Genomic DNA, 25,556 nt, shown 5'->3' with positions numbered 1-25,556 from the left:
TACCCCCCCTCCCACAGTGTGATTCTCTTTCGATACCACCCCTCCCACAGTGTGACCCTCCCTCAGTACCACCCCTCACACAGTGTGACCTTCCCTCAGTACCACCCCTCCCACAGTGTGACCCTCTCTCGGATCCACCCCACCCATAGTGTGACCCTCCCTCAGTACCACCCCTCACACAGTGTGACTCCCCCTCGGTACCACCACTCCCACAGTGTGACCCTCCCTCGGTACCACCATTCCCACAGTGTGACCCTCTCTCAGTACCGCTCCTCCCACAGTGTGACCCTCCCTCAACATCACCCCTCCCACAGTGCGACCCTCCCTCAGTACCATCCCTCCCACAATGTAACCCTCCCTCAGTACCACCCCTCACACAGTGTGACCCTCCCTCAGATCCACCCCACCCACAGTGTGACCCTCCCTCAGTGCCACCCCTCCCACAGTGTGAACCTCCCTCAGTACCACCCCTCCCAAAGTGTGACCCTCCCTCGGTATCACCCCTCCCACAGTGTGATCCTCCCTCAGTGCCACCTCTCCCACAGTGTGACCCTCCCTCACTACCAGCCCTCCCACAGTGTGACCCTCCCTCAGTACCACCGCTCCCACAGTGTGACTCTCCCTCGGTACCACCACTTCCACAGTGTGACCCTCCCTCGGTACCACCATTCCCACAGTGTGACCCTCTCTCAGTACCGCTCCTCCCACAGTGTGACCCTCCCTCAACATCACCCCTCCCACAGTGCGACCCTCCCTCAGTACCATCCCTCCCACAATGTAACCCTCCCTCAGTACCACCCCTCACACAGTGTGACCCTCCCTCAGATCCACCCCACCCACAGTGTGACCCTCCCTCGGTACCACCACTCCCACAGTGTGACCCTCCCTCAGTGCCACCCCTCCCAAAGTGTGACCCTCCCTCAGTACCACCCCTCCCAAAGTGTGACCCTCCCTCGGTATCACCCCTCCCACAGTGTGATCCTCCCTCAGTGCCACCTCTCCCACAGTGTGACCCTCCCTCACTACCAGCCCTCCCACAGTGTGACCCTCCCTCAGTACCACTCCTTCGATAGAGTGATTCTTTCTCGATACCACCCCTCACACAGTGTCACCCTCCCGCAGTACTACTCCTCCCAAAATGTGACCCTCCCTCGGTACCACCCCTCCCACAGTGTGACCCTCCTTCAGGTCCACTCCACCCACAGTGTGACCCTCCCTCAGTACCACCCGTCCCGCAGTGTGAGTCTCTCTCGGTGCCACCCCTCCCACAGTGTCACCCTCCCTCAGATCCACCCCACCCACAGTGTGACCCTTCCTCAGTATCACCCCTCCCACAGTGCGACTGTCCCTCGGTATTACCCCTCCCACAGTGTGACCTTCCCTCGGTTGCACCCGTCTCAGTGTGACACTCCCTCGGTACCACCACTCCCACAGTGTGACCCTCCCTCAGATCCACCCCACCAACAGTGTGACCCTCCCTCAGTACCACCCCTCCCATAGAGTGATTCTCTCTCGATACCACCCCTCGCACAGTGTGACCCTCTCTCAGTACCACCCCTCCCACAGAGTGACCCTCCCTCAGTATCACCCCTCCCACAGTGCGACTGTCCCTCGGTACCACCGCTCCCACAGTGTGACCTTTCCTCGGTTGCACCCCTCTCAGTGTGACCCTCCCTCAGTACCACCCCTCCCACAGTATGACCCTCCCTCAGTACCATCCCTCCCACAATGTGACCCTCCCTCAGTACCACCCCTCCCACAATGTGACTCTCACTCGGTACCACCACTCCCACAGTGTGATCCTCCCTCAGATCCAGCCCACCCACAGTGTGACCCTCCCTCAGTACCACCCCTCCCACAGTGTGATCCTCCCTCAGATCCAGCCCACTGTCAGCGTGACATTCCCTCGGTACCACCACTCCCACAGTATGACCCTCCCTCAGATCCACCCCACCAACAGTGTGACCCTCCCTCAGTACCACCCCTCCCATAGAGTGATTCTCTCTCGATACCACCCCTCGCACAGTGTGACCCTCTCTCAGTACCACCCCTCCCACAGAGTGACCCTCCCTCAGTATCACCCCTTCCACAGTGCGACTGTCCCTCGGTACCACCGCTCCCACAGTGTGACCTTTCCTCGGTTGCACCCCTCTCAGTGTGACCCTCCCTCAGTACCACCCCTCCCACAGTATGACCCTCCCTCAGTACCATCCCTCCCACAATGTGACCCTCCCTCAGTACCACCCCTCCCACAATGTGACTCTCACTCGGTACCACCACTCCCACAGTGTGACCCTCCCTCAGTACAACCCCTCCCAAAGTGTGACCCTCCCTCGGTACCACCCCTCCCACAGTGTGACCCTCCCTCAGTACCACCCCTCCCACAATGTTACTCTACCTCAGTACCACCCCTTCCCCAGTGGACCCTCCCTCAGTACCACCCCTCCCAGTGTGACCCTCCCTCAGTACCACCCCTCTCACAATGTGACCCTGCCTCAGTACCACCCCTCCCACATTGTGACTCTACCTCAGTACCACCCCTCCCACAGTGGACCCTCCCTCAGTACCACCCCTCCCACAGTGTGATTCTCTCTCGATACCGCCCCTCCCACAGTGTGACCTCCCTCAGTACCACCCCTCCCACAATGTGACCCTCCATCAGTACCACCCCTCCCACAGTGTGTCTCTTCCTCAGTACCACCCGTCCATCAGTGGACCCTCCCTCAGTACCACCCCTCCCATAGTGTGACCCTCCCTCAGTAACACCCCTCCCCCAGTGGACCCTGCCTCAGTACCACCCCTCCCAGTGTGACCCTCCCTCAGTACCATCCCTCCCACAGTGTGACCCTCCCTCAGTGCCAGCCCTCCCACAGTGTGACCCTCCCTCCGATCCACCTCACCCACAGTGTGACCCTCCAAAAGTACCACACCTCCCAGAGTGAGACCCTCCCTCGGTACCACCACTCCCACAGTGTGATTCTCTCTCGATACCACCCCTCCCACAGTGTGACCTTCCCTCAGTGCCACACCCTCTCAGTGTGACCCTCCCTCCGATCCACCTCACCCACAGTGTGACCCTCCAAAAGTACCACACCTCCCAGAGTGAGACCCTCCCTCGGTACCACCACTCCCACAGAGTGATTCTCTCTCGATACCACACCTCCCACAATGTGACCCTCTCAGTACCACCCCTCCCACAGTGTGACCCTCCCTCGGTACCACCGCTCTCACAGTGTGACTCTCCCTCGGTACCACCACTTCCACAGTGTGACCCTCCCTCGGTACCACCCCTCCCACAGTGTGACCCTCACTCAGTGCCACTCCTCCCACAGTGTGACCCTCCCTCCGATCCACCTCACCCACAGTGTGACCCTCCAAAAGTACCACACCTCCCACAGTGAGACCCTCCCTGGGTACCATCACTCCCACAGTGTGACCCTCCCTCAGTATCACCCCTCCCACAGAGTGATTCTCTCTCGATACCACACCTCCCACAATGTGAACCTCTCTCAGTACCACCACTCCCACAGTGTGACCCTCCCTTGGTACCACACCTCCCACAGTGTGACCCTCCCTCAGTACCACAGCTCGCACAGTGTGACCTTCCCTCAGTGCCACTCCCCCTTAGTGTGACCCTCCCTCAGTACCACTTCTCCCACAGAGTTATTCTCTCTCGATACCACCCCTCCCACAGTGTGACCCTCCCTCAATACCACCCCTCCCACAGTGTGAATGTACCTCAGTACCACCCCTCCCCCAGTGGACACTCCCTCAGTACCACCCCTCCCAGTGTGACCCTCCCTCAGTACCATCCCTCCCACAATGTGACCCCCCCTTAGTACCACCCCTCCCACAGTGTGACCCTCCCTCAGTACCACCCCTCCCACAGTGTGACCCTCCCTCGGTACCAACACTCCCACAGTGTGACCCTCCCTCAGTACCACTCCTCCCAAAGTGTGACCCTCCCTAAGTACCACCCCTCCCACAGTGTGACCCTCCCTCGGATGCACCCCACCTACAGTGTGACCCTCCCTCAGTACCACCCCTCCCACAGTGGGACTCCCCCTCGGTACCACCACTCCCACAGTGTGACCCTCTCTCAGTACCACCCCTCCCACAGTTTGACCCTCCCTCAATATCACCCCTCGTACAGTGCGACTCTCTCTCGGTAGCACCCCTCACAGAGTGTGACCCTCCCTCAGTGCCACCCCTCCCACAGTGTGACCGTCCCTCAGTACCACCCCTCCCACAGTGTGACCTTCCCTCAGTGCCACCTCCCTCAGTATGACCCTCCCTCAGTACCACCCCTCCCATAGAGTGATTCTCTCTCGATGCCACACCTCCCTCAGTGTGACCATTCCTCAGTACCACCCCTCCCGCATTATGACTCTACCTCAGTACCACCACTCCCGCAGTGGACCCTCCATCAGTACCACCCCTCCCACAGTGTGACCCTCCTTCAGTACCACCCCTCCCACAGTCTGACTCTCCCTCGGTACCACCCCTCCCACAGTGTGACCATTCCTCGGTAGCACCCCTCCCAATGTGACCGTCCCTCAGTACCACCCCTCCCACTGTGTGACCCTCCCTCAGTACCACACCTCCCACAGTGTCACCCTCCCTCGGTACCACCACTCTCACAGTGTGACCCTCCCTCAGTACCACTTCTCCCAAAGTGTGACCCTCCCTCTGTATCACCCCTCCCACAGTGTGACCCTCCCTCAGTACCACTCCTCCCACAGTGTGACCCTCCCTCAGTACCATCCCTCCCACAGTGTGACCCTCCCTCCGATCCAGCTCACCCACAGTGTGTCCCTCCCTCAGTACCACACCTCCCACAGTGTGACCCTCCCTTAGTATCACCCCTCCCACAGTGTGATTCTCTCTCGATACCACACCTCCCACAATGTGACCCTCTCTCAGTACCACCACTCCTACAGTGTGACCCTCCCTCGGCACCACCCCTCGCACAGTGTGACCCTCCCTCAGTACCACCCCTCCCAAAGTGTGACCCTCCCTCAGTACCACCCCTCCCATAGTGTGACACTCCCTCGGTACCACCCCTCCCACAGTGTTACCCTCCCTCAGACCCACCCCACCCACAGTGTGACCCTCCCTCGGTACCACCACTCCCATAGTGTGACCTTCCCTCAGTACCACCCCTCCCAAATTGTGACCCTCACTCGTTACCACCCCTCCCACAGTGTGACCCTCCCTCGATACCACCCCTCCCACAGTGTGACCCTCCCTCGGTACCACCCCTCCCACAGTGTGACCCTTCCTCGGTACCACCCCTCCCACAGTGTGACCGTCCCTCGGTACCACCCCTCCCACAGTGTGACCCTCCCTCGGTACCACCCCTCCGACAATGTGACTCTCACTCGGTACCACCACTCCCACAGTGTGACCCTCCCTCAGTACAAACCCTCCCAAAGTGTGACCCTTCCTCGGTACCACCCCTCCCACAGTGTGACCCTCCCTCAGTACCACCCCTCCCACATTGTGACGCTCCCTCCGATCCACCTCACCCACAGTGTGACCCTCCAAAAGTACCACACCTCCCACAGTGAGACCCTCTCTCAGTATCACCCCTCCCACAGAGTGATTCTCTCTCGATACCACACCTCCCACAATGTGACCCTCTCAGTACCACCCCTCCCACAGTGTGTCCCTCCCTCACAACCATCCCTTCCACAATGTGTTACTCCCTCAGTACCACCGCTCCCACAGTGTGACCCTCCCTCAGTACCACCGCTCCCACAGTGTGACCCTCCCTCGGTACCACCACTTCCACAGTGTGACTCTCCCTCGGTACCACCACTTCCACAGTGTGACCCTCCCTCGGTACCACCCCTCCCACAGTGTGACCCTCACTCAGTGCCACTCCTCCCACAGTGTGACCCTCCCTCCGATCCACCTCACCCACAGTGTGACCCTCCAAAAGTACCACACCTCCCACAGTGAGACCCTCCCTCGGTACCATCACTCCCACAGTGTGACCCTCCCTCAGTATCTCCCCTCCCACAGAGTGATTCTCTCTCGATACCACACCTCCCACAATGTGACCCTCTCTCAGTACCACCACTCCCACAGTGTGACCCTCCCTCGGTACCACACTTCCCACAGTGTGACCCTCCCTCAGTACCACCCCTCCCAGTGTGACCCTCCCTCCCTCAGTACCATCCCTCCCACAATGTGACCCCCCCTTAGTACCACCCCTCCCACAGTGTGACCCTCCCTCAGTACAACCCCTCCCACAGTGTGACCCTCCCTCGGTACCACTCCTCCCAAAGTGTGACCCTCCCTAAGTACCACCCCTCCCACAGTTTGACCCTCCCTCAATATCACCCCTCGTACAGTGCGACTCTCTCTCGGTAGCACCCCTCACAGAGTGTGACCCTCCCTCAGTGCCACCCCTCCCACAGTGTGACCGTCCCTCAGTACCATCCCTCCCACAGTGTGACCCTCCCTCAGTACCACCCCTCCCACAGTGTGATCCTCCCTCAGTACCACCCCTCCCACAATGTGACTCTCACTCGATACCACCACTCCCACAGTGTGACCCTTCCTCAGTACCACCTCTCTCACAGTGTGACCATCCCTCGGATCCACCCCTCCCACAGTGTGACCCACCCCCAGTACCACCGCTCCCACAGTGTGACCCTCCCTCGGTACCATCCCTCCCACAGTGTGACCCTCCCTCGGTACCACCCCTCCCACAGTGTGACCCTCCCTCAGTACCACCCCTCCCACAATGTGACTCTCACTCGGTACCACCACTCCCACAGTTTGACCCTCCCTCAGTACAACCCCTCCCAAAGCGTGACCCTCCCTCGGTACCACCCCTCCCACAGTGTGACCCTCCCTCAGTACCACCCCTCCCATAGTGTGACCCTCCCTCGGTACCACCCCTCCCACAGTGTGACCCTCCCTCTGATTCATCTCACCCACAGTGTGACCCTCCCTCATTACCACCCCTCCCGCATTATGACTCTACCTCAGTACCACCCCTCCCGCAGTGGACCCTCCATCAGTACCACCCCTCCCACAGTGTGACCCTCCTTCAGTACCACCCCTCCCGCAGTGGACCCTCCATCAGTACCACCCCTCCCACAGTGTGACCCTCCTTCAGTATCACCCCTCCCACAGTGTGACTCTCCCTCGGTACCACCCCTCCCACAGTGTGACCCTTCCTCGATAGCACCCCTCCCAGTGTGACCGTCCCTCAGTACCACCCCTCCCACGGTGTGACCCTCCCTCAGTGCCACACCTCCCACATTGTCACCCTCCCTCGGTACCACCACTCTCACAGTGTGACCCTCCCTCAGTACCACTTCTCCCAAAGTGTGACCCTCCCTCTGTATCACCCCTCCCACAGTGTGACACTCCCTCAGTACCACTCCTCCCACAGTGTGACCCTCCCTCAGTACCACCGCTCCCACAGTGTGACTCTCCCTCGGTACCACCACTTCCAGAGTGTGACCCTCCCTCAGTACCATTCCTCCCACAGTGTGACCCTCCCTCCGATCCAGCTCACCCACAGTGTGACCCTCCCTCAGTACCACCCCTCCCATAGTGTGACACTCCCTTGGTACCACTCCTCCCACAGTGTTACCCTCCCTCAGACCCACCCCACCCACAGTGTGACCCTCCCTCGGTACCACCACTCCCATAGTGTGACCTTCCCTCAGTACCACCCCTCCCAAAGTGTGACCCTCACTCGATACCACCCCTCCCACAGTGTGACCCTCCCTCGGTACCACCCCACCCACAGTGTGACCCTTCCTCGGTACCACCCCTCCCACAGTGTGACCGTCCCTCGGTACCACCCCTCCCACAGTGTGACCCTCCCTTGGTACCACCCCTCCCACAATGTGACTCTCACTCGGTACCACCACTCCCACAGTGTGACCCTCCCTCAGTACAACTCCTCCCACAGTGTGACCCTCCCTCGGTACCACCCCTCCCACAGTGTGACCCTCCCTCAGTACCACCCCTCTCACAATGTGACTCTAACTCGGTACCACGACTCCCACAGTGTCATCCTCCCTTAGTACAACCCCTCCCAAAGTTTGACCCTCCCTCAGTACCACCCCTCCCATAGTGTGACCCTCCCTCAGTACCACCCCTCCCATAGTGTGACCCTCCCTCGGTACCACCAATCCCACAGTGTGACCATCTCTCTGTATCACCCCTCCCACAGAGTGATTCTCTCTCGATACCACAGCTCCCACAATGTGACCCTCTCTCAGTACCACCACTCCCACAGTGTGACCCTCCCTCGGTACCACTCCTCCCAGAGTGTGACCCTCCCTCAGATCCACCTCACCCACAGTGTGACCCTCCCTCAGTACCACCCCTCCCAAAGTGTTACTCTCCCTCGGTACCACCACTCCCACAGTGTGCCCCTCCCTCAGTACCACTCCTCCCATAGTGTGACCCTCCCTCGGTACCCCCCACCCACAGTGTGACCATTCCTCAGTGCCACCCCCACACAATGTGACCCTCCCTCAGTACCACCCCTCCCATAGTGCGACTCTCACGGTACCAGCCCTCCCACAGTGTGACCCTCCTTCAGTACCACCCCTCCCACAGTGTGACCCTCCCTCAGTACCATCCCTACCACAGTGTGACCCTCCCTCGGTACCACCCCTCCCACAGTGTGACCCTCCCTCGGTACCACCCCTTCCACAGTGTGACCCTGCCTCAATTCCACCTCACCCACAGTGTGACCTTCCCTCAGTTCCACCCGCCCTCAGTGTGACCCTCCCTCGGTACCACCCCTCCCACAGTGCGACCCTCCCTCAGTACCACCCCTCCCAAAGTGTGACCCTCCCTCGGTACCACCACTCCCACAGTGTGACCCTCCCTCAGTGCCACCCGCCCTCAGTGTGACTTTCCGTCGGTACCACCACTCCCACAGTGTGACCGTCCCTCAGTAGCACCCCTCCCAAAGTGTGACCCTGCCTCGCTACCACCCCTCCCACAGTGTTACCCTCCCTCGGTACCACCCCTTCCATAGTGTGACCCTCCCTCGGTACCACCTCTCCCATAGTGTGACCCTCCCTTAGCACCACCCCTCCCTCCCATAGTGTGACCCTCCCTCGGTACCATCCCTCCCACAATGTGACCCTCCCTCAGTACCACCCCTCCCACAGTGTGACAGTCCCTCAATATCACCCCTCCCACGGTGCGACTCTCCCTCTGTACCACCCCTCCCACAGTGTGCCCCTCCCTCGGTACCACCCCTCCCAGTGTGATCCTCCCTCAGTACCAGCCCTCCCACAATGTGACCCTCTCTCAGTACCACCCCTCCCACAGTGTTAATCCCCCTCGGTACCACCACTCCCATAGTGTGACCCTCCCTCGGTACCACCCCTCCCACAGTGTGACCCTCCCTCAGTACCACCCCTCCCACAGTGTGACCTTCCCTTAGTGCCACCCCCTCTCATTGTGACCCTCCCTCAGTACCACCGCTCCCGGTGTGACCCTCCCTCGGTACCATCCCTCCCACAGTGTGACCTTCCCTCAGTGCCACCCCCTCTCAGTGTGACCCTCCCTCAGTACCACCCCTCCCACAGTGTGATCCTCCGTCGGTACCATCCCTTGCACAGTGTGACTCTCCCTCAGTGCCACCCCTCCCAGAGTGTGACCCTCCCTCAGTACCACCCCTTCCATAGTGACCCTCCCTCGGTACCACCCCTCCTGTTGTTTGACCATCCCTCAGTCAGAATGGGGGCTATTAGAATGGATTTTGAGAACGGCTGATGAGGGATCTGGCTGTAGGTGGAATCGAGGTTAAACGTCCACATTCCACCTGAAGGCCATTCAACCCATTGAGTCTACGACCAATCCCCTGTCACAACATCTTTCCCTGCCACCTCTCCCTCTGCCAACATCCCCATCAATTCCCCCAGAGCCTTCTCCTCACCTACACAATTAACTTGCATCATGGCTCCTGCATGTCATTGGGATGTGAGATAAAACCAGAGCACTGGGACAAATCCACGTGGTGACGGGAAGATTGTGCGGCTTTTACACTGACAGCATGGGAGGTTGTGGTCAAACCCCGACCTCTCGGACTGTGAGGCAGTGACTCTACCGACTTTGCCACTGGGCCAACAGAATTCACCATGTTCGTGTGGGATAGGGTGTTCCCGGTTGAGAGGAGGTGTTCTGGGCTAGGGGGTGTTTCCTGACAAGGAGATGGGGTTTCTGGGGTGAGTCGGTGGGTGGGTGGGTGGGTTGGTTTCTCAGCAAGGGAAGTGTGAAGATCCCGTTCCCCGGGCAAGGGTCTCCGATGCTAATGTCTCTGCTCTGTCCCCACAGTTGATCCAGATCATCACCAACTATAGGAATGGACACACGGGGCAGCTGTCATCCATTACTGTGTTCCTGCTCTTTGCTGGCTCCCTCGCCCGCATCTTCACCTCCATCCAGGTCAGTGAGCCCGTTGCTGAACAGTGACCCCTAATCCATGAGCCTGGCCAGACCCTCTGCTCCTGACCCCAACCATCCTGGCCTGCATTAGACTCCAGCCAAATCCTGGCTGGAAGCCTGACCCCAACCACGGCCAGAACCCCCAACCCCTGGTGAAACCCCAACCTCTGACCCTGGCCAGAATCCCAAATCCTAACTGCTAGCCATAGATGAGTCCCCTAATCCTGCTCTATACCTTCCACGAGGCTTCCATCCCAACTCACCCAAACTTTCTGTCCCCAGGAACATGATGGCTCCATCTTCCTGGCCCTACACTTATCTCTGGAACTTCTGCACAGTAAAGAAACCCACATTACACTATTGCTTATTGACCATAACTCTGTCTTCAATACTATTCCAAGCAAACTTATCACCAAACTCTGAACACTAGGAGTCCATAACTCCCTCTGCAACTGGATCCTTCATTTCCTGACCACCACACCACAATTAGTAAGGACGCACTTCCACCACGTTTATTTTAAACATTGTTGCCCCATAAGATAGCATCTTCAGCTCCCTACTCTACTCCCTGTACACTCATGACCTCGTGGACAGACTCTGCTCTAATTCCATCTACAGATTGTCAGATGATACCACTGTAAAAGTCCATCTCAAATAACGATGAGTCAGAGAACAGAAAGGAGACAGAGAGCCTTGTGACATGGTGTCATGACAATAGCCTTTCCCTCAATGTCAACAAAAGAGTTTGTCATTGGCTTCAGGAAAGGGGTGGTGCACATGCTTCGGTCTACATTAACAGCTTTGAGATTGAGAGGGTTGAAAGTATCATGTTCCTAGGTGGGAGCATAATGGACCATCATGTTCCTAGGTGTGAGCATGACAAACCATCATGTTCCTAGGTGTGAGCATGACGAACCATCATGTTCCTAGGTGTGAGCATGACAAACCATCATGTTCCTAGGTGTGAGCATGACGAACCATCATGTTCCTAGGTGTGAGCATGATGGACCATCATGTTCCTAGGTGTGAGCATGACGAACCATCATGTTCCTAGGTGTGAGCATAATGGACCATCATGTTCCTAGGTGTGAGCATGACGAACCATCATGTTCCTAGGTGTGAGCATGACGAACCATCATGTTCCTAGGTGTGAGCATGACGAACCATCATGTTCCTAGGTGTGAGCATAATGGACCATCATGTTCCTAGGTGTGAGCATGACGGACCATCATGTTCCTAGGTGTGAGCATGACGAACCATCATGTTCCTAGGTGTGAGCATGATGAACCATCATGTTCCTAGGTGTGAGCATGACGAGTAGCCTTTCTTGGTCCAACCATGCTGACGTCACGGCCAGGGAAACTTACCCATGGCTCTGCTTCCTCATTTGGCACGCTCCTTCGACCCCTGTTGATGCTTATCGAGGTGCAGTAGAAAGCATCTTATCCGGATGGTATGGCTTGGTACAGCAACTGCTCATAAACTGTAGAGTTGTACAACCCCATTTCCAGAAAAGTTGGGATATTTTCCAAAATGCAATAAGAACAAAAATCTGAGATATGTTAATGCACGTGAACCTTTATTTAACTGACAAAAGTACAAAGAAAAGATTTTCAATGGTTTTACTGATCAACATAATTGTATTTTGTAAACATACACAAATTTAGAATTTGATGGCTGCAACACACTCAACAAAAGTTGGGACAGAGTTAAAATAAGATTGAAAAGTGCACAGAATATTCAAGTAACACCGGTTTGGAAGACTCCACATTAAGCAGGCTAATTGGTAGCAGGTGAGGTATCATGACTGGGTATAAAAGTAGCGTCCATCAAAGGCTCAGTGTTTGCAAGCAAGGATGGGTCGTAGCTCACCCCTTTGTGCCAAAATTCGTGAGAGAATTGTGAGTCAGTTCAAAAGGAACATTGCTGAACGCAAGATTGCAGAGAATTTAGGTCTTTCAACATCTACAGTACATAATATTGTGAAAAGATTCAGAGAATTCAGAGACATCTCAGTGCGTAAAGGGCAAGGTCGGAAACCACTGTTGAATGCGCGTGATCTTCGAGCCCTTGGGCGGCACTGCCCAAGAAACCGTCATGCTACTGTGACAATTATAGCCACCTGGGCTCAGGAGTGCTTCGGAAAACCATTGTCACTCAACACGGTCCGTCGCTGCATCCAGAAATGCAACCTGAAACTGTATTACACAATGAGGAAGCCATACATCAACTCTATGCAGAAACACCGGCGAGTTCTCTGGGCCCGAGCTCATCTCAGATGGATCGAAAGACTGTGGAACTGTGTGCTGTGGTCAGATGAGTCCACATTTCAGCTAGTTTTTGGAAAAAACGGGCGTCGAGTTGTCCGTGCCAAAGATGAAAACGACCATCCAGATTGTTATCAGCGAAAGGTGCAAAAGCCAGCACCTGTGATGGTATGGGGGTGCATCAGTGCCCACGGCATGGGTGAGTTGCATGTATGTGAAGGTACCATTGACTCTGAGGCGTATATTAGGATTTTAGAGAGACATATGTTGCCATCAAGGCGACGTCTCTTCCCAGGACGTCCATGCTTATTTCAGCAGGACAATGCCAGACCGCATTCTGCACGGGCTACAACAGCGTGGCTTTGTAGACACAGAGTGCGTGTGCCTGACTGGCCTGCTGCCAGTCCAGATCTATCTCCTATTGAAAATGTATGGCGCATCCTGAAGAGGAGAATCAGACAACGGAGACCATGGACTGTTGAGCAGCTGAAGTCTTATATCAAGCAAGAATGGACAAAATTTCCAATTTAAATCTACTACAATTAGTATCCTCAGTTCCAAAATGATTAAAAAGTGTTATTAAAAGGAAAGGTGATGTAACACAATGGTAAACATGCCTCTGTCCCAACTTTTGTTGAGTGTGTTGCAGCCATCAAATTCTAAATTTGTGTATGTTTACAAAATACAATTAAGTTGGGCAGTAAAACTATTGAAAACCTTTTCTTTGTACTTTTGTCAGTTAAATACAGGTTCACGTGAATTAACATATCACAGATTTTCATTTTTATTGCATTTTGGAAAATATCCCAACTTTTCTGGAAATGGGGTTTGTAGATACAGCTCAGCACATCCCCTCTGTGAACTCTCAGCCTCACAATCCACCCTGTTATAAGTTTGCATTTTATTGTCTACCTGCACTGCACTTTCTCCGCAGTGGTACAGCCTCTGGGGCCTGTACTCACTGGAATTTAGAAGATTGAAACCCATCGAATGTTGAAAAGCCTAGATGCGAAGAGGATGTTTCCTTCGGTGGGGGAGTCTAAGACCAGTGGGCATGGCCTCAAAATAGACGAACGTCCATTTAGAACAGAGATGAGGAGGAATTTCTTCAGCCAGAGAGTGGTGAATCTGTGGAATTTGTGCCACGGGCTACTGTGGGGGCCAGGTCACTAGGTGTATTTAAGGCGGAGGTGGATGGATTCTTGATTAGTCAGGGTGTGAAAGGCAGGAGAATGGAGTTGAGAGGGGATTGGATCAGCCATGATGAAATGGCAGAGCAGACTCGATGGGCTAAATAGCCTAATTCTGCCCCTATGTGTTACTGTCTTGCACATTGTTGTTGTTTTACTTATTTCAGCTCAATGCACTGTGTAATGGTTTGATCTATATAAACTATTTGCAAGACAGGTATTTTCTGTACCTTGGTACATGTGACAATAATAGGTTTTATCTTATGGCACAAGCTGTCTGTTCAAGTGTTTGGTATCAGTGGAATAGAAGCTGTCCTTGAGCCTGGTGCTACGTGCTTTCAGGCTTCTGTATTTTCTGCCCAAAGGGAGGGGGAGAAGAGTGAAGTTCTAGGGTGGGGTGGGGATTTTGATTATGCTGGCTGCTTTACTGAGACAGTAAGAAGTATAGACAGATTTCATGGTGGGGAGGCTGGTTTCTGTAATGGACTGAGCTGTGTCCACAACTCCCTACGTTTTTTGCGATCACAGCAGAGCAGATGCATCCTATCTGTCTGCAAGAAAGATATGTCATTCAATGTGTCTGCAAGAAAGTAACCACTCCCCTCTATTTTCCCCCTCCTGTCCTTTGTTTTCCCTCATTCTGGTTACCCTTTCACCCTTCTCTTCCACCCTCATGTTCAGCTGTCATCTTCCTTGGTTCTGCTCCTCCTTCCCTCTCTCCTATCAGATTCCTTCATCTCTTCCACCTATCACCTCCCAGCTTCTCACCACTCCTCCCTCACCCACCTCCCTCCTAACCTGCCAGCTTCCCCTCCCCTCCTCCTTTTTCTGTCTTTGGACCCCTCCTTATCTAGTCCTAATGAAGGGTCTCAGCCCAAAATGCGGACTGTTTTATCTCCTCTATAGGTCCTCTCTGACCTGCTGAATTCCTCCAGCACTTAGGGTGTGTGTTGCTGAGTTTTACTGTACCTCAGTACCTGTGACAATAACAAGCTGTATTCCAATCCACCTCCTCCCCCACAGGAGACAGGAGACTCGCTGCTGGTCCTCACCTACGTGGTCTCATCCTCCTTCAACGGGGTCATTGCTGCCCAGCTCGTCTACTATTGGGGCATCCATCCAGAGAAGGTCAAGAAGGCCGAGTAACTCAAGGAGGGCTGGTACCGGAGCTGAAATTCACAGGAGATGACCACGACCCCCACCCAAGCAAACAAACAAAAACACACACACACACACACACACACACACACATGCACAGCACTGCCCCAGAGACAGGGGCATATCTCAATCATAGATGCAATCCTACACACTGACCCTCACTGGGGAATGGGTCCCATGTACACACACTGACCCTGACTGACATGTGAGAATGGCAGGTATTGTTTGATTAGGTAATCTACACTCTGACTTACTGGTGCCCCAGTTAACCTTTCAGGAGGTAGGCTCACTTCGCTGAGTTGGGGGCTTTTGAGTTTGTACATCAGTGGGCGTTCTTGTTTCTGTAACCCACCCCTTGGGGCTTCCTCTCCATTGCAGGGGGAGAGTGGGTAGTTGGTGTTGAGTGGGGCTGTATCAATGTGTTGGGATGAGGGTGAGAGTGTGTGATGACACATTGCCACATTTAATCAGGGACCAGGGCAACACTCCCATGTTGGGACAGGACTGAAACTCTCCGTTACATACCTCTCGCTGTCCCAGTGGGCCTGAATCGATCACTGTTTTGTCAATGCTGTCTGTAGATTAATTGTGATTAAAACCAGATTTTCTTGTCTGTCACTTGTCAGTGGTGTGTTTGTCCACACAGCCCTGTCAGCCCACCTCTCCTCCACTGTCCATCCACTTCCATTTTTCCTTCTCCATTTCTCTTCTTAAAGAGAAAGATTAGTTTTTGTCACATGTACATCGAAACATGTCATTTGCATCAATGACCAACACAGTGCGAGAATTGTGCTTGGGACAATCCGCAAGTGCCGCCATGCTTCCTGCGAGAATTGTGCTTGGGACCAACACAGTGCGAGAATTGTTGACTGTCTGTTCTGCTGTGTTTACCTCATTATGATCTTACACTTTATCGTTTACCTGCACTGCGCTATTTCAGTGGCTTTATTCCACATTGTTGTCGGTTTACCTCGATACACTGTATAATGAATTGGACTATAAACGGTATGTAAGACAAGCTTTTCACTGTATCTTGGAGCATGTGACAATTTCAATACTACAAACAGTCACAAGAGGGCAGTGTGGTCCCACCTACTGCTGACATCAGTGGAAATCTGGGAACAACACACAATCTTGAGTTCCTCTCCGTGTGTCCAGTGGCATCTGTGGAGGGGTGGGGAAGGAACTGGGCCAAAGGGTGGGGTTCAGCGATTGCTGGAGTGCCTGGATCATGTGATAAGAGAAAATTCAACTGGTCTTCATCACGTTTGAGAAAGATAATGGATGATATCAAAGCCCAGTATGGAAACACCAATAAGCCTACAGAAAGTGGTGGATACAGACCATTTCATTGCTATAACCATTGGGTAGGAGGTGCTAAAGCCTTAGGCCCCACACCACCAGCTTCAGCCATCAGGCTCCTGCACCAGCATAGACACCTTCCCTCACCACAACTCTGAACTGATTCCACAACCTACAGACTCACTTTCAAGGACTCTACAACAACTCAGGTTCTCAAGTATTGTTTTAAGTTTGCAGTTTGTCATTCTTTGGACTGTTTTAATTCATGTATTTTTTTTCTATTGTATTTCTTAATTTTTTCTGTAAATGCCTGCAAGAAAATGAATCTCAATTTTCATACAGTAACATACATATCAATACATTTTAATTTGACTTTCTATCATCCAGCTCTTGCATATCTGTTGTGGAACAAATGGACCTGGGATCCATTATTCCTTGAAAGTGGCGTCACAGGTTATAAAGAGAGCTTTTGGTACATTGGCCTTCACAAATCAAAGTATTGAGTACAGGAGTTGGGATGTTATGTTCAAGTCAAGTGACTTTTTATTGTCATTTCAACCATAACTGCTGGTACAGAACATAGTGAAAATGAGACAACGTTTTCCAGGACCATGGTGCTGCATGAAACAATACAAAAACTACACTGAACTACGTAAGAAAAAACACAAAAACTACACTAGGGTACAGACCTATCCAGGACTGCATAAAGTGCACAAAACAGTGCAGGCGCTACAATAAATAATAATAAATAATAAACAAGACAGTAGGCACAGTAGAGGGGTATAGTAGGTTGGTGTCAAGTCAGACTCTGGGTATTGAGGAGTCTGATGGCTTGGGGGAAGAAACTGCTACATAGTCTGGTCGTGAGACCCCAAATGCTTCGGTGCCTTTTGCCAGATGGCAGGAGGGAGAAGAGTTTGTATGAGGGGTGCGTGGGGTCCTCCATAATGCTGTTTGCCTTACGGATGCAGCGTGTGGTGTAAATGTCTGTGATGGCGGGAAGAAAGACCCCGATGATCTTCTCAGCTGACCTCACTATCCACTGCAGGGTCTTGCGATCCGAGATGGTGCAATTTCTGAACCAGGCAGTGATGCAGCTGCTCAAGATGCTCTCAATACAACCTCTGTAGAATGTGGTGAGGATGGGGGGGGTGGGAGATGGACTTTTCTCAGCCTTCACAGAAAGTAGAGACGCTGCTGGGTTTTCTTTGCTACGGAGCTGGTGTTGAGGGACCAGGTGAGATTCTCTGCCAGGTGAACACCAAGAAATTTGGTGCTTTTAACGATCTTTACAGAGGAGTTGTCGATGCTCAGCGGAGAGTGGTCGCTCCGTGTCCTCCTGAAGTCAACAACCATCTCTTTTGTTTACATTCAGAGACAGTCCGTTAGCCGCTGAACCTCCTGTCTGTATGCTGACTCATCGTTCTTGCTGATGAGACCCACCACGGTCGTGTCATCGGCAAACTTGATGATGTGGTTCGAGCTGTGTGTTGCAGCAGACGTGGGTCAGCAGAGTGAACAGCAGTGGACTGAGCACACAGCCCTGGGGGGGGGGCGGGGGGCGGTGGCCATGCTCAGTGTAATGGTGTTGGAGATGCTGCTTCCAACCCGGACTGACTGAGGTCTCCCAGTCAGGAAGTCTAGGATCCAGCTGCAGAGGGAGGAAGTTGTACAAGACATCGGTGAGGCCAAATGTGCACATTTCTAGTCACCTACCTCCAGGAAAAATATCAGTAATAACAGAACAGTGCAGCACAGGACAGACTGTATAGCCCACAATTTTGTGCTGAACCAGCTAAAAAGTAAATTAAAGACTCCCAAAAAACAAATGTCCCTATCCCTCCACCTTCCATCATATTCATGTACCTATCTAAATGTCTCTTAAAAGCCACTAATTGCCTCTACCACCATACCAGTCAGTGCATTCTAGGCATCCACTACTCTGAGTAAAAAATTTATGCCTCTCAACTCCTTTGAACCTAACCCCTCTCACCTTCAATGCATGCCTACCCGTGGAAATAGATATTCTCTGTCCACTCTATCTACATGACTACAGACTGGTGGCATTGACCTCCCACATCATGAAGACCCTGGAGAGACTTGTTCTGGAGCTGCTCCGGCCTATGGTCAGGCCACACTTAGATCCCCTCCAGTTCGCCTACCAGCCCCGACTAGGAGTTGAGGATGCCATCGTCTACCTGCTGAACCATGTCTACACCCACCTGGACAAGCCAGCGAGCACTGTGAGGGTCATGTTTTTTGACCTCTCCAGTGCGTTCAACACCATCCGCCCTACTCTGCTGGGGAGAAGCTGACAGCAATGCAGGTGGATGCTTCCCTGCTGTCATGGATTCTTGATTACCTGACTGGCAGGCCACAGTATGTGTGCTTGCAACACTGTGTGTCCGACAGAGTGATCAGCAGCACTGGGGCTCCACAGGGGACTGTCTTGTCTCCCTTTCTCTTCACCATTTACACCTTGGACTTCAACTACTGCACAGAGTCTTGTCATCTTCAGAAGTTTTCAGATGACTCTGCCATAGTTGGATGCATCAGCGAGGGAGATGAGGCTGAGTACAGGGCTACGGTAGGAAACTTTGTCACATGGTTTGTCACTTTGTCACATGTCACATGGAATTATCTGCAGCTTAATGTGAAAAAGACTAAGGAGCTGGTGGTAGACCTGAGGAAAGCTAAGGTAACGACGACCCCTGTTTCCATCCAGGGCGTCAGTGTGGACATGGTGGAGGATTACAAATACCTGCGGATATGAATTGACAATTATCTGGACTGGTCAAAGAATACTGAGGCTGTCTACAAGAAGGGTCAGAGCCGTTTCTATTTCCTGAGGAGACTGAGGTCCTTTAACATCTGCCGGATGATGCTGAAGATGTTCTATAAGTCTGTGGTGGCCAGTGATATCATGTTTGCTGTTGTGTGCTGGGGCAGCAGGCCGAGGGTAGCAGACACCAACAGAATCAACAAACTCATTCATAAGGCCAGTGATGTCGTGGGGATGGAACTGGAGTCTCTCACAATGGTGTCTGAAAAGAGGATGCTGTCTAAGTTGCATGCCATCTTGGTCAATGTCTCCATCCACTACATAATGTACTGGGTGGACACAGGAGTACATTCAGCCGGAGACTCATTCCACTGAGATGCAACACAGAGCGTCATAGGAAGTCATTCCTGCCTGTGACCATCAAACTTTACAACTTCTCCCTTGGAGGGTCAGACACCCTGAGCCAATAGGCTGGTCCTGGACTTATTTCCTGGCATAATTTACATATTACTATTTAACTATTTATGGTTCTATTACTATTTATTATTTATGGTGCAACTGTAACGAAAACCATTTCCCCCGGGATCAATAAAGTATGACTATGACTATGACTATGCCTCTCATAATCTCCCCTTAGTCTCCAGCACTCCAAAGAAAACAAGTTTATCCAGCCTCTCATGATAGCACATGCCCTCTAAACCAGGCAACATCCTGATAAATCTCTCTGCATCCTCTGCAAAGTTTCAACATCCTTCCTATAGAGGGAGATGGGAGAGAATGAGTGAGAGGGGGGAGAGAGGAGTTGAGAGTGAGAGAGGAATTGAGAGTGAGTGAGAGGGGTTGAGAGTGAGAGAGAGGGGCAGAGAGTGAGTGAGAGAGGGGAGAGGGAGAGAGAGAGAGAAGGCCAGTCTTTTTTGGATGTGCAGGCATGGTAAATGGTAAATGTTGGTGTCAGAGGCCTAAACGCAGCAGCAAATAAAAAGGAAGGCAAGGACAAATGGAGTGGTCACTGTCAGAGTGTACCTGTAATAGAGTGGAAGGCTTTGGCTTAATAGTCTTCAGTGAGACCAGGCAGAGGCAAAGGTAAGAACGGGTAAGCTTTTTTTGAGTACAGAGTAGTCAGGATTGAATGCTCCTCCTGTTAAATGTGGGAACTCAGGATACCTGACAGTTTCCCTGATAATTACACCTGTGAGAAGTGGACCCTATTTTAGCTCCTGACTGACCAGGTCATGGAGTTCTTGCTGGAGTTGGATGTACACAGGATCATCTGGAAGTCTGAACATATTATAGACGAGAATTCTGAAGAGGCTGAAGTACACCAAAGTACAGGCTTCAAGCAGTAGATGGGTGTCTACTAGGTGAGGTAAGAGGATTAGGAAGTCAGTGCAGATTTCCCCTGTGGCCATTCCCCTCAGTAGCAAGTATCCCTTTGGGTACTGCTGGGGGGGATGACCCACTGAGGCACAACAGAAGCAGCCAGGCTGGTGGAACTGTGGATGGCTCTAAGACACAACAGGGAACGCTAAAGTCTGGCACTGCGGTAGTTATCGGGGACTCGATAGTTAGGGGGACAGGAAGAAGATGCTGTGGCTGCAAAAGAGACACCAGGATGGTGTGCTGCTTCCCAGGTGCCAGGGTTCAGGATGTATCAGTGCGGCTGCCGGCTATTCTCAAGGAGGATTGTACTACAGACTCCCCAGTAGCCACCAGGACATTAAGGAACAAATATGTCATCAGATTATGGAAATGTGTAAAGTAATAGGCTTGTTGTCATGGGGGTACTTCAACTTCCTGAATAGAAACTGGGACTTTCTTCGTGCAAGGGGTTTAGATGGGGCAGAATTTGTTAAGTGTATCCAGGAGGGTTTTTTTAAAAGTCCAATGTGGAGAGTCCAATGAGAGGAGGAACTGTACTGGACCCAGTTGGGTAATCAGCCTGCCAGGTAATTGACCTTTCAGTGAGTGAGCAGTTAGGGAACAGTGACCACAACTCCTGAACCTTCAGGATATCAATAGATAAGGATAGGTATGGTCCTTGTGGGAAAGTTTTAAATTGGAGTAAGGAAAATTACAAGGATATTAGGCAGGAACTAATAAGAGTTAATTGGGAACACCTTTTTTTCCCTGGAAGTTCACATCAGAGGGTGTTTAAATATCAATTGCACAGAGTACAGGAAAGGTACATTCCTGTTAGAAGGAAGAACAGGGACAAGAGAACCTTGAATGTCCAGAGAGGTGATGAATTTAGTCAAAAACTAAAGAAGGGAATTAGGAAAGCCAGTCAGGGCCTTGAAAAGACCATAAGACCAAAAGATATAGGAGCAGAATCAGGCCATTTGGCCCATCGAGTTGGCTCTGCCATTTCATCATGGCCGATCCCTTTCTCTCTCACCCCAATCTCCTGCCTTCTCCCCGTATCCCCTCACGCCCTGACCAAGAAGGCAAGACAGCTGGTAACTTTTTTCCCCAGGGCAGATGGGCTGCCACATCTACTTGAGACAATAAATTCCACAACGTCACCACTCTCTGGTTAAAGAAATTTCCCTCCTCATCTCCTTTCTAAAAGTATGGCCCTCTATTCTGAGGCTGTGTCCTCTGGTCTTAGACTCTCCCACCATGGGAAGCATCCTCTCCACATCCACTCTGTCAAGGCCTTTCATTATTCAATAGGTTCTAATTAGGTGACCCCTCATTCTTCTGAATTCCATTAAAGCCATTAAACATTCTTTATATGACAAGTTGTTCAATCCTGGAATCATTTTTGTGTACCTCCTTTGAATCCTCTCTAGTTTCAGAATGTCCTTTCTAAGATAAGTGGCCCAAAACTGCTCACAATACTCCATGAGGTCTCAGCAGTGCTTTATGAAGTCTCAACATTGCATCCTTGCTCTTATATTGTAGTCCTCTTGAAATGAACACCAATATCGCACTTGTCTTCCTCATCACAGACTCAACCTGTAAACTTGCCTTTAGGGAATTCTACACAAGGACTCCCAAGTTTTTTGTATTTTCTCTCCATTTAGAAAATATTCAACCCTTTCATTTCTTCTAACTTCCCATTTCCTTTTTTGCTGTATTTGGCCCTCTTTTTGGCTTTTATGTTTAGCTTTCATTTCTCTTGTTAAGACACAGTTGTGTCACCTTCCCTTTAGAATACTTCTTCCTTTTTGGGATGTATATATCCTGTGCCTTCTGGATTTCTTCCAGAAATCTCTAGCCATTGCTGCTCTGCCATCATCCCTGCCAGTGTTCTTTTCCAATCAGTTCTGGCTAACTCCTCTCTCATGCTTCTATAATTCCCTTTACTCCACTGTAAAACTGATACATCCAATTTTAGCTTCTCCTTCTCAAATTGCAGAGTGAATTTGATCATATTATGATCACTTGTCCCTAAGGGCTCTTTCACCTTAACCTCTCTAATCAATTCCAGTTCATTGCACAACACCCAATCAGAATAGCTGATCCCATCGTGGACTCAACCACAAACTCTAAAAAGCCATCATGTAGGAATTCTTGTAATTCCCCCTCTTGGGATCCAGCACCAACTCGATTTTCCCAATCTATTTGCATATTGAAATTCCCCATGACTACCGTATCAATGCCCTTTTTAGCTCCCAGCTATAATCTTCTTTCAGACATGATTCAGTGATGCCTCCAACATCACACATACCAATCCCTTACTGTGTCACAACCTTATTCCGTATATTGCGCACATTCAAATATAACACCTTCATTCTTGTTTTCACCCTTTTCAATTTTGTCCACCTTTTATGTTGCAACTCACCCTGTTGACTGTGATTTTGCCCTATTACCAGCCTCTCCTTCCTAGGAGTCTCACTGCACATTGCCTCTGTCTGTAAACCAACTACCTTGTCTTCAGCACTATCACTGTTTCCCACCTCCCCTGGCAAATCAGTTAAACCCTCTCAAGCAACTCTAGTCAACCTACCGCAAGGATACTGGACCCCTCGGGTTCAGGTGTAACCCTTGCTTTTTTGTATAGGTTGTATCTTCCCCAGAAGAGATTCCAGTGATCCATAAATCAGAACCCCTGCCCCCTGCATTAGTTCCTCAGCATGGATTCACCAGCCAAATCATCCTATTCTTACCCTCACCGGCACACGGCACAGGCAACAATCCAGAGATTACTACCGGGGAGGTCCAGTTTCTCATCTTTCTACCTAGCTCCCTAAAATCTCTGTTCAGGATCTCCTCACCCTGTCTACCTATGTCATTGGTACTAATATGTACCAAGACTTATGACCTTGAGACCTTTGCCCTTGAGAATGCCATGGGCCCTATCCTGACTCTGGCACCAGGGAGGCAACATACCATCTGGGTTTTCTCTATTGCACCTACAGAATCTTGTCTCTGCTCCTCTGGCTATGGAATTTCCTTTTAACACTGCAGTCCCCTTCACCTCTGTACTTTCCTGAGCCACAGCACCAGACTCAGTGGTCAAGTAGATCAAAAGTCCTTGGCAAGTAGGATTAAGGTGAATCCCAAGACATCTTATACATATATCAAGAGCAAGAGGATAACTAGGGAGAGGGTGGGACCACTCAAGAATAAAGGGAGAATCATTTGCTTGGATGCAGAGAATGTGAGTGAGGTACTTAATAAGTACTTTGCTTCAGCATTTATCAAGGAGAAGGACATGAAGGATCAGGAGATCAGTGCTAAGCATATAAATATGGTAGAGTGTTTTGAGGTCCAGGAAGAGGAAATGTTGGGCCTCCTAATATGTATCAAGGTGGATAAATCGCCAGGACCTGATGGGATTTACCCCAGGTTATTGAAGGAGGCAAGAGTTGAGATTGCTGGGCCCTTGACCAGCATCTTTGGGTCCTCTCTAGCCAAGGCAAGGTCCCGTAGGACTAGCGAGTGGCTAATGTTATACCTCTATCTACAAAGGAACAAGGGAAAATCCTGGAAACTACAGACCAGAAAGCCTTATAAGGGTTGTAAGGAAATTGCTGGAGAAAATTCTTAGGAATAGAATATATGAGCATTTGGAAACCCAATGGCCTAATTAGAGAGAGCCAGCATGGCTTTGTGTAGAGCAGGTCGTGCCTTACCAACAGAAAATTGAGTTTTTTGACAAGGTGACGAGAGAGATTGATGAGGGTAGGGCAGTGAATCTTGTCTACATGGATTTTAGTAAGGCATTTGACAAAGTCCCTCATGGGGGTTTGTTCCATGCACGGGGTCTGCAGTGAATCGATTCAGAACTGGCTTGTGCATAGAAGACAAAGGGTAATGGCTGAAGGGACTTATTCAAGTCTGTAATTAGTAGAGTTCAACAGGGATCTGTGCTGGGACCTCTGCTGTTTGTGATGTATATAAATGACCTGGATGAGAGTGTGGAGGGGTGGGTTAAAAGCTTGCCCATGATACCAAGATTGATGGAGTTGTGGAGTTTAACCCAGATAAATGTGAGGTGTTGCACCTTGGCAGAGCAAAGGCAAGGAGACAGTACAAAGTTTAGAAGAAAAGGAAGAAGAAGAAGAAAGCCCTTAACTCTGAGTGGAGTCACTGGGACGCCATCGTGACGGTGTTTTTTTAGCAGGCTTTCTTATTTTTACAAGGCCGAGTTGCTGGCCCGACACTCAACCCAGCACGGATGGAAAGCGTGCCTGGGGAGCCGGCTGGATTCAAACTCAGGAGCCCTACCTCCGAAGTCCGGCATTGATGCCACTATGCCACCAGACAGCTACAAAGTTTAGGGATAGATCCTTAAAGTGTTGTTGAACAAAGGGATCTTAGAATCCAAGTTCATAGCTTCTTGAAAGTAGCCACACAGATCGATAAGGTGGTTAAGAAGGCTTATTGAATGCTTGCTTTTATTAGGCGAGGCATTGAGTTCAAAAGCCAAGAGGTCATGTTGAAACTTTATAAGTACTCGTTTATGTCTTGTAGTACTCTAGATGTTGCCTGGATTGGGGAGCATGCCTTATGAAAACAGGCTGAGTGAACTCGGCCTTTTTTCCTTGGAGTGACAGAGGATGAGAGGTGACCTGATAGAGGTGTATAAGATGATGAGAGGCATTGATTGTGTGGGTAGTCAGAGGCTTTTCCCCAGGGCTGAAATGGTTGCCTCAAGAGGGCACAGTTTTAAGGTGCTGGGGAGTAGGTACAGAGGAGATGTCAGGGGTAAGTTTTTTATGCAGAGAGTGGTGAGTGCGTGGAATGGGCTGCCGGCAACGGTAGTGGAGGCAGATACGATAGGGTCTTTTAAGAGACTTTTGAATAGGTACATGGAGCTTAGAAAAAATAGAGGGCTATAGGTAAGCCTAGGAACTTCTAATGTAGGGACATGATTGGCAAAACTTTGTGGGCCGAAGGGCCTGTATTGTGCTGTAGGTTTACTATGTTTCTATGTTTCTACTCGGTGTCATATATCTGTCCACTTTT

General features: G+C 51.5%; 2 protein-coding genes across 2 annotated transcripts in view; one reads left to right on the top strand and one right to left on the bottom strand.

The window, feature by feature from the left end:
- The window catches only part of mpdu1b (mannose-P-dolichol utilization defect 1b), an 81,710-nt gene extending 66,042 nt beyond the window's left edge, over positions 1 to 15,668 (top strand). Inside the window, exons 6-7 of the mRNA XM_072258543.1 lie at positions 10,330 to 10,440; positions 14,921 to 15,668. Of these exons, the coding sequence (XP_072114644.1) occupies positions 10,330 to 10,440; positions 14,921 to 15,043 (234 nt within the window). The 3' untranslated portion in view covers positions 15,044 to 15,668. The remainder of the gene's footprint in view (positions 1 to 10,329; positions 10,441 to 14,920) is intronic.
- Positions 1 to 25,556, bottom strand: part of LOC140198392 (rhodopsin kinase GRK1-like) — a 569,956-nt gene that overhangs the window by 292,278 nt on the left and 252,122 nt on the right. The window lies entirely within an intron of this gene.

The sequence above is a fragment of the Mobula birostris genome, chromosome 5 (genome assembly GCF_030028105.1).
Source record: "Mobula birostris isolate sMobBir1 chromosome 5, sMobBir1.hap1, whole genome shotgun sequence".
Classification (NCBI taxonomy): domain Eukaryota; kingdom Metazoa; phylum Chordata; class Chondrichthyes; order Myliobatiformes; family Myliobatidae; genus Mobula; species Mobula birostris.
Note: the sequence above shows the minus strand (reverse complement) of the source record. Positions and strands in the feature narration are given on the sequence as shown.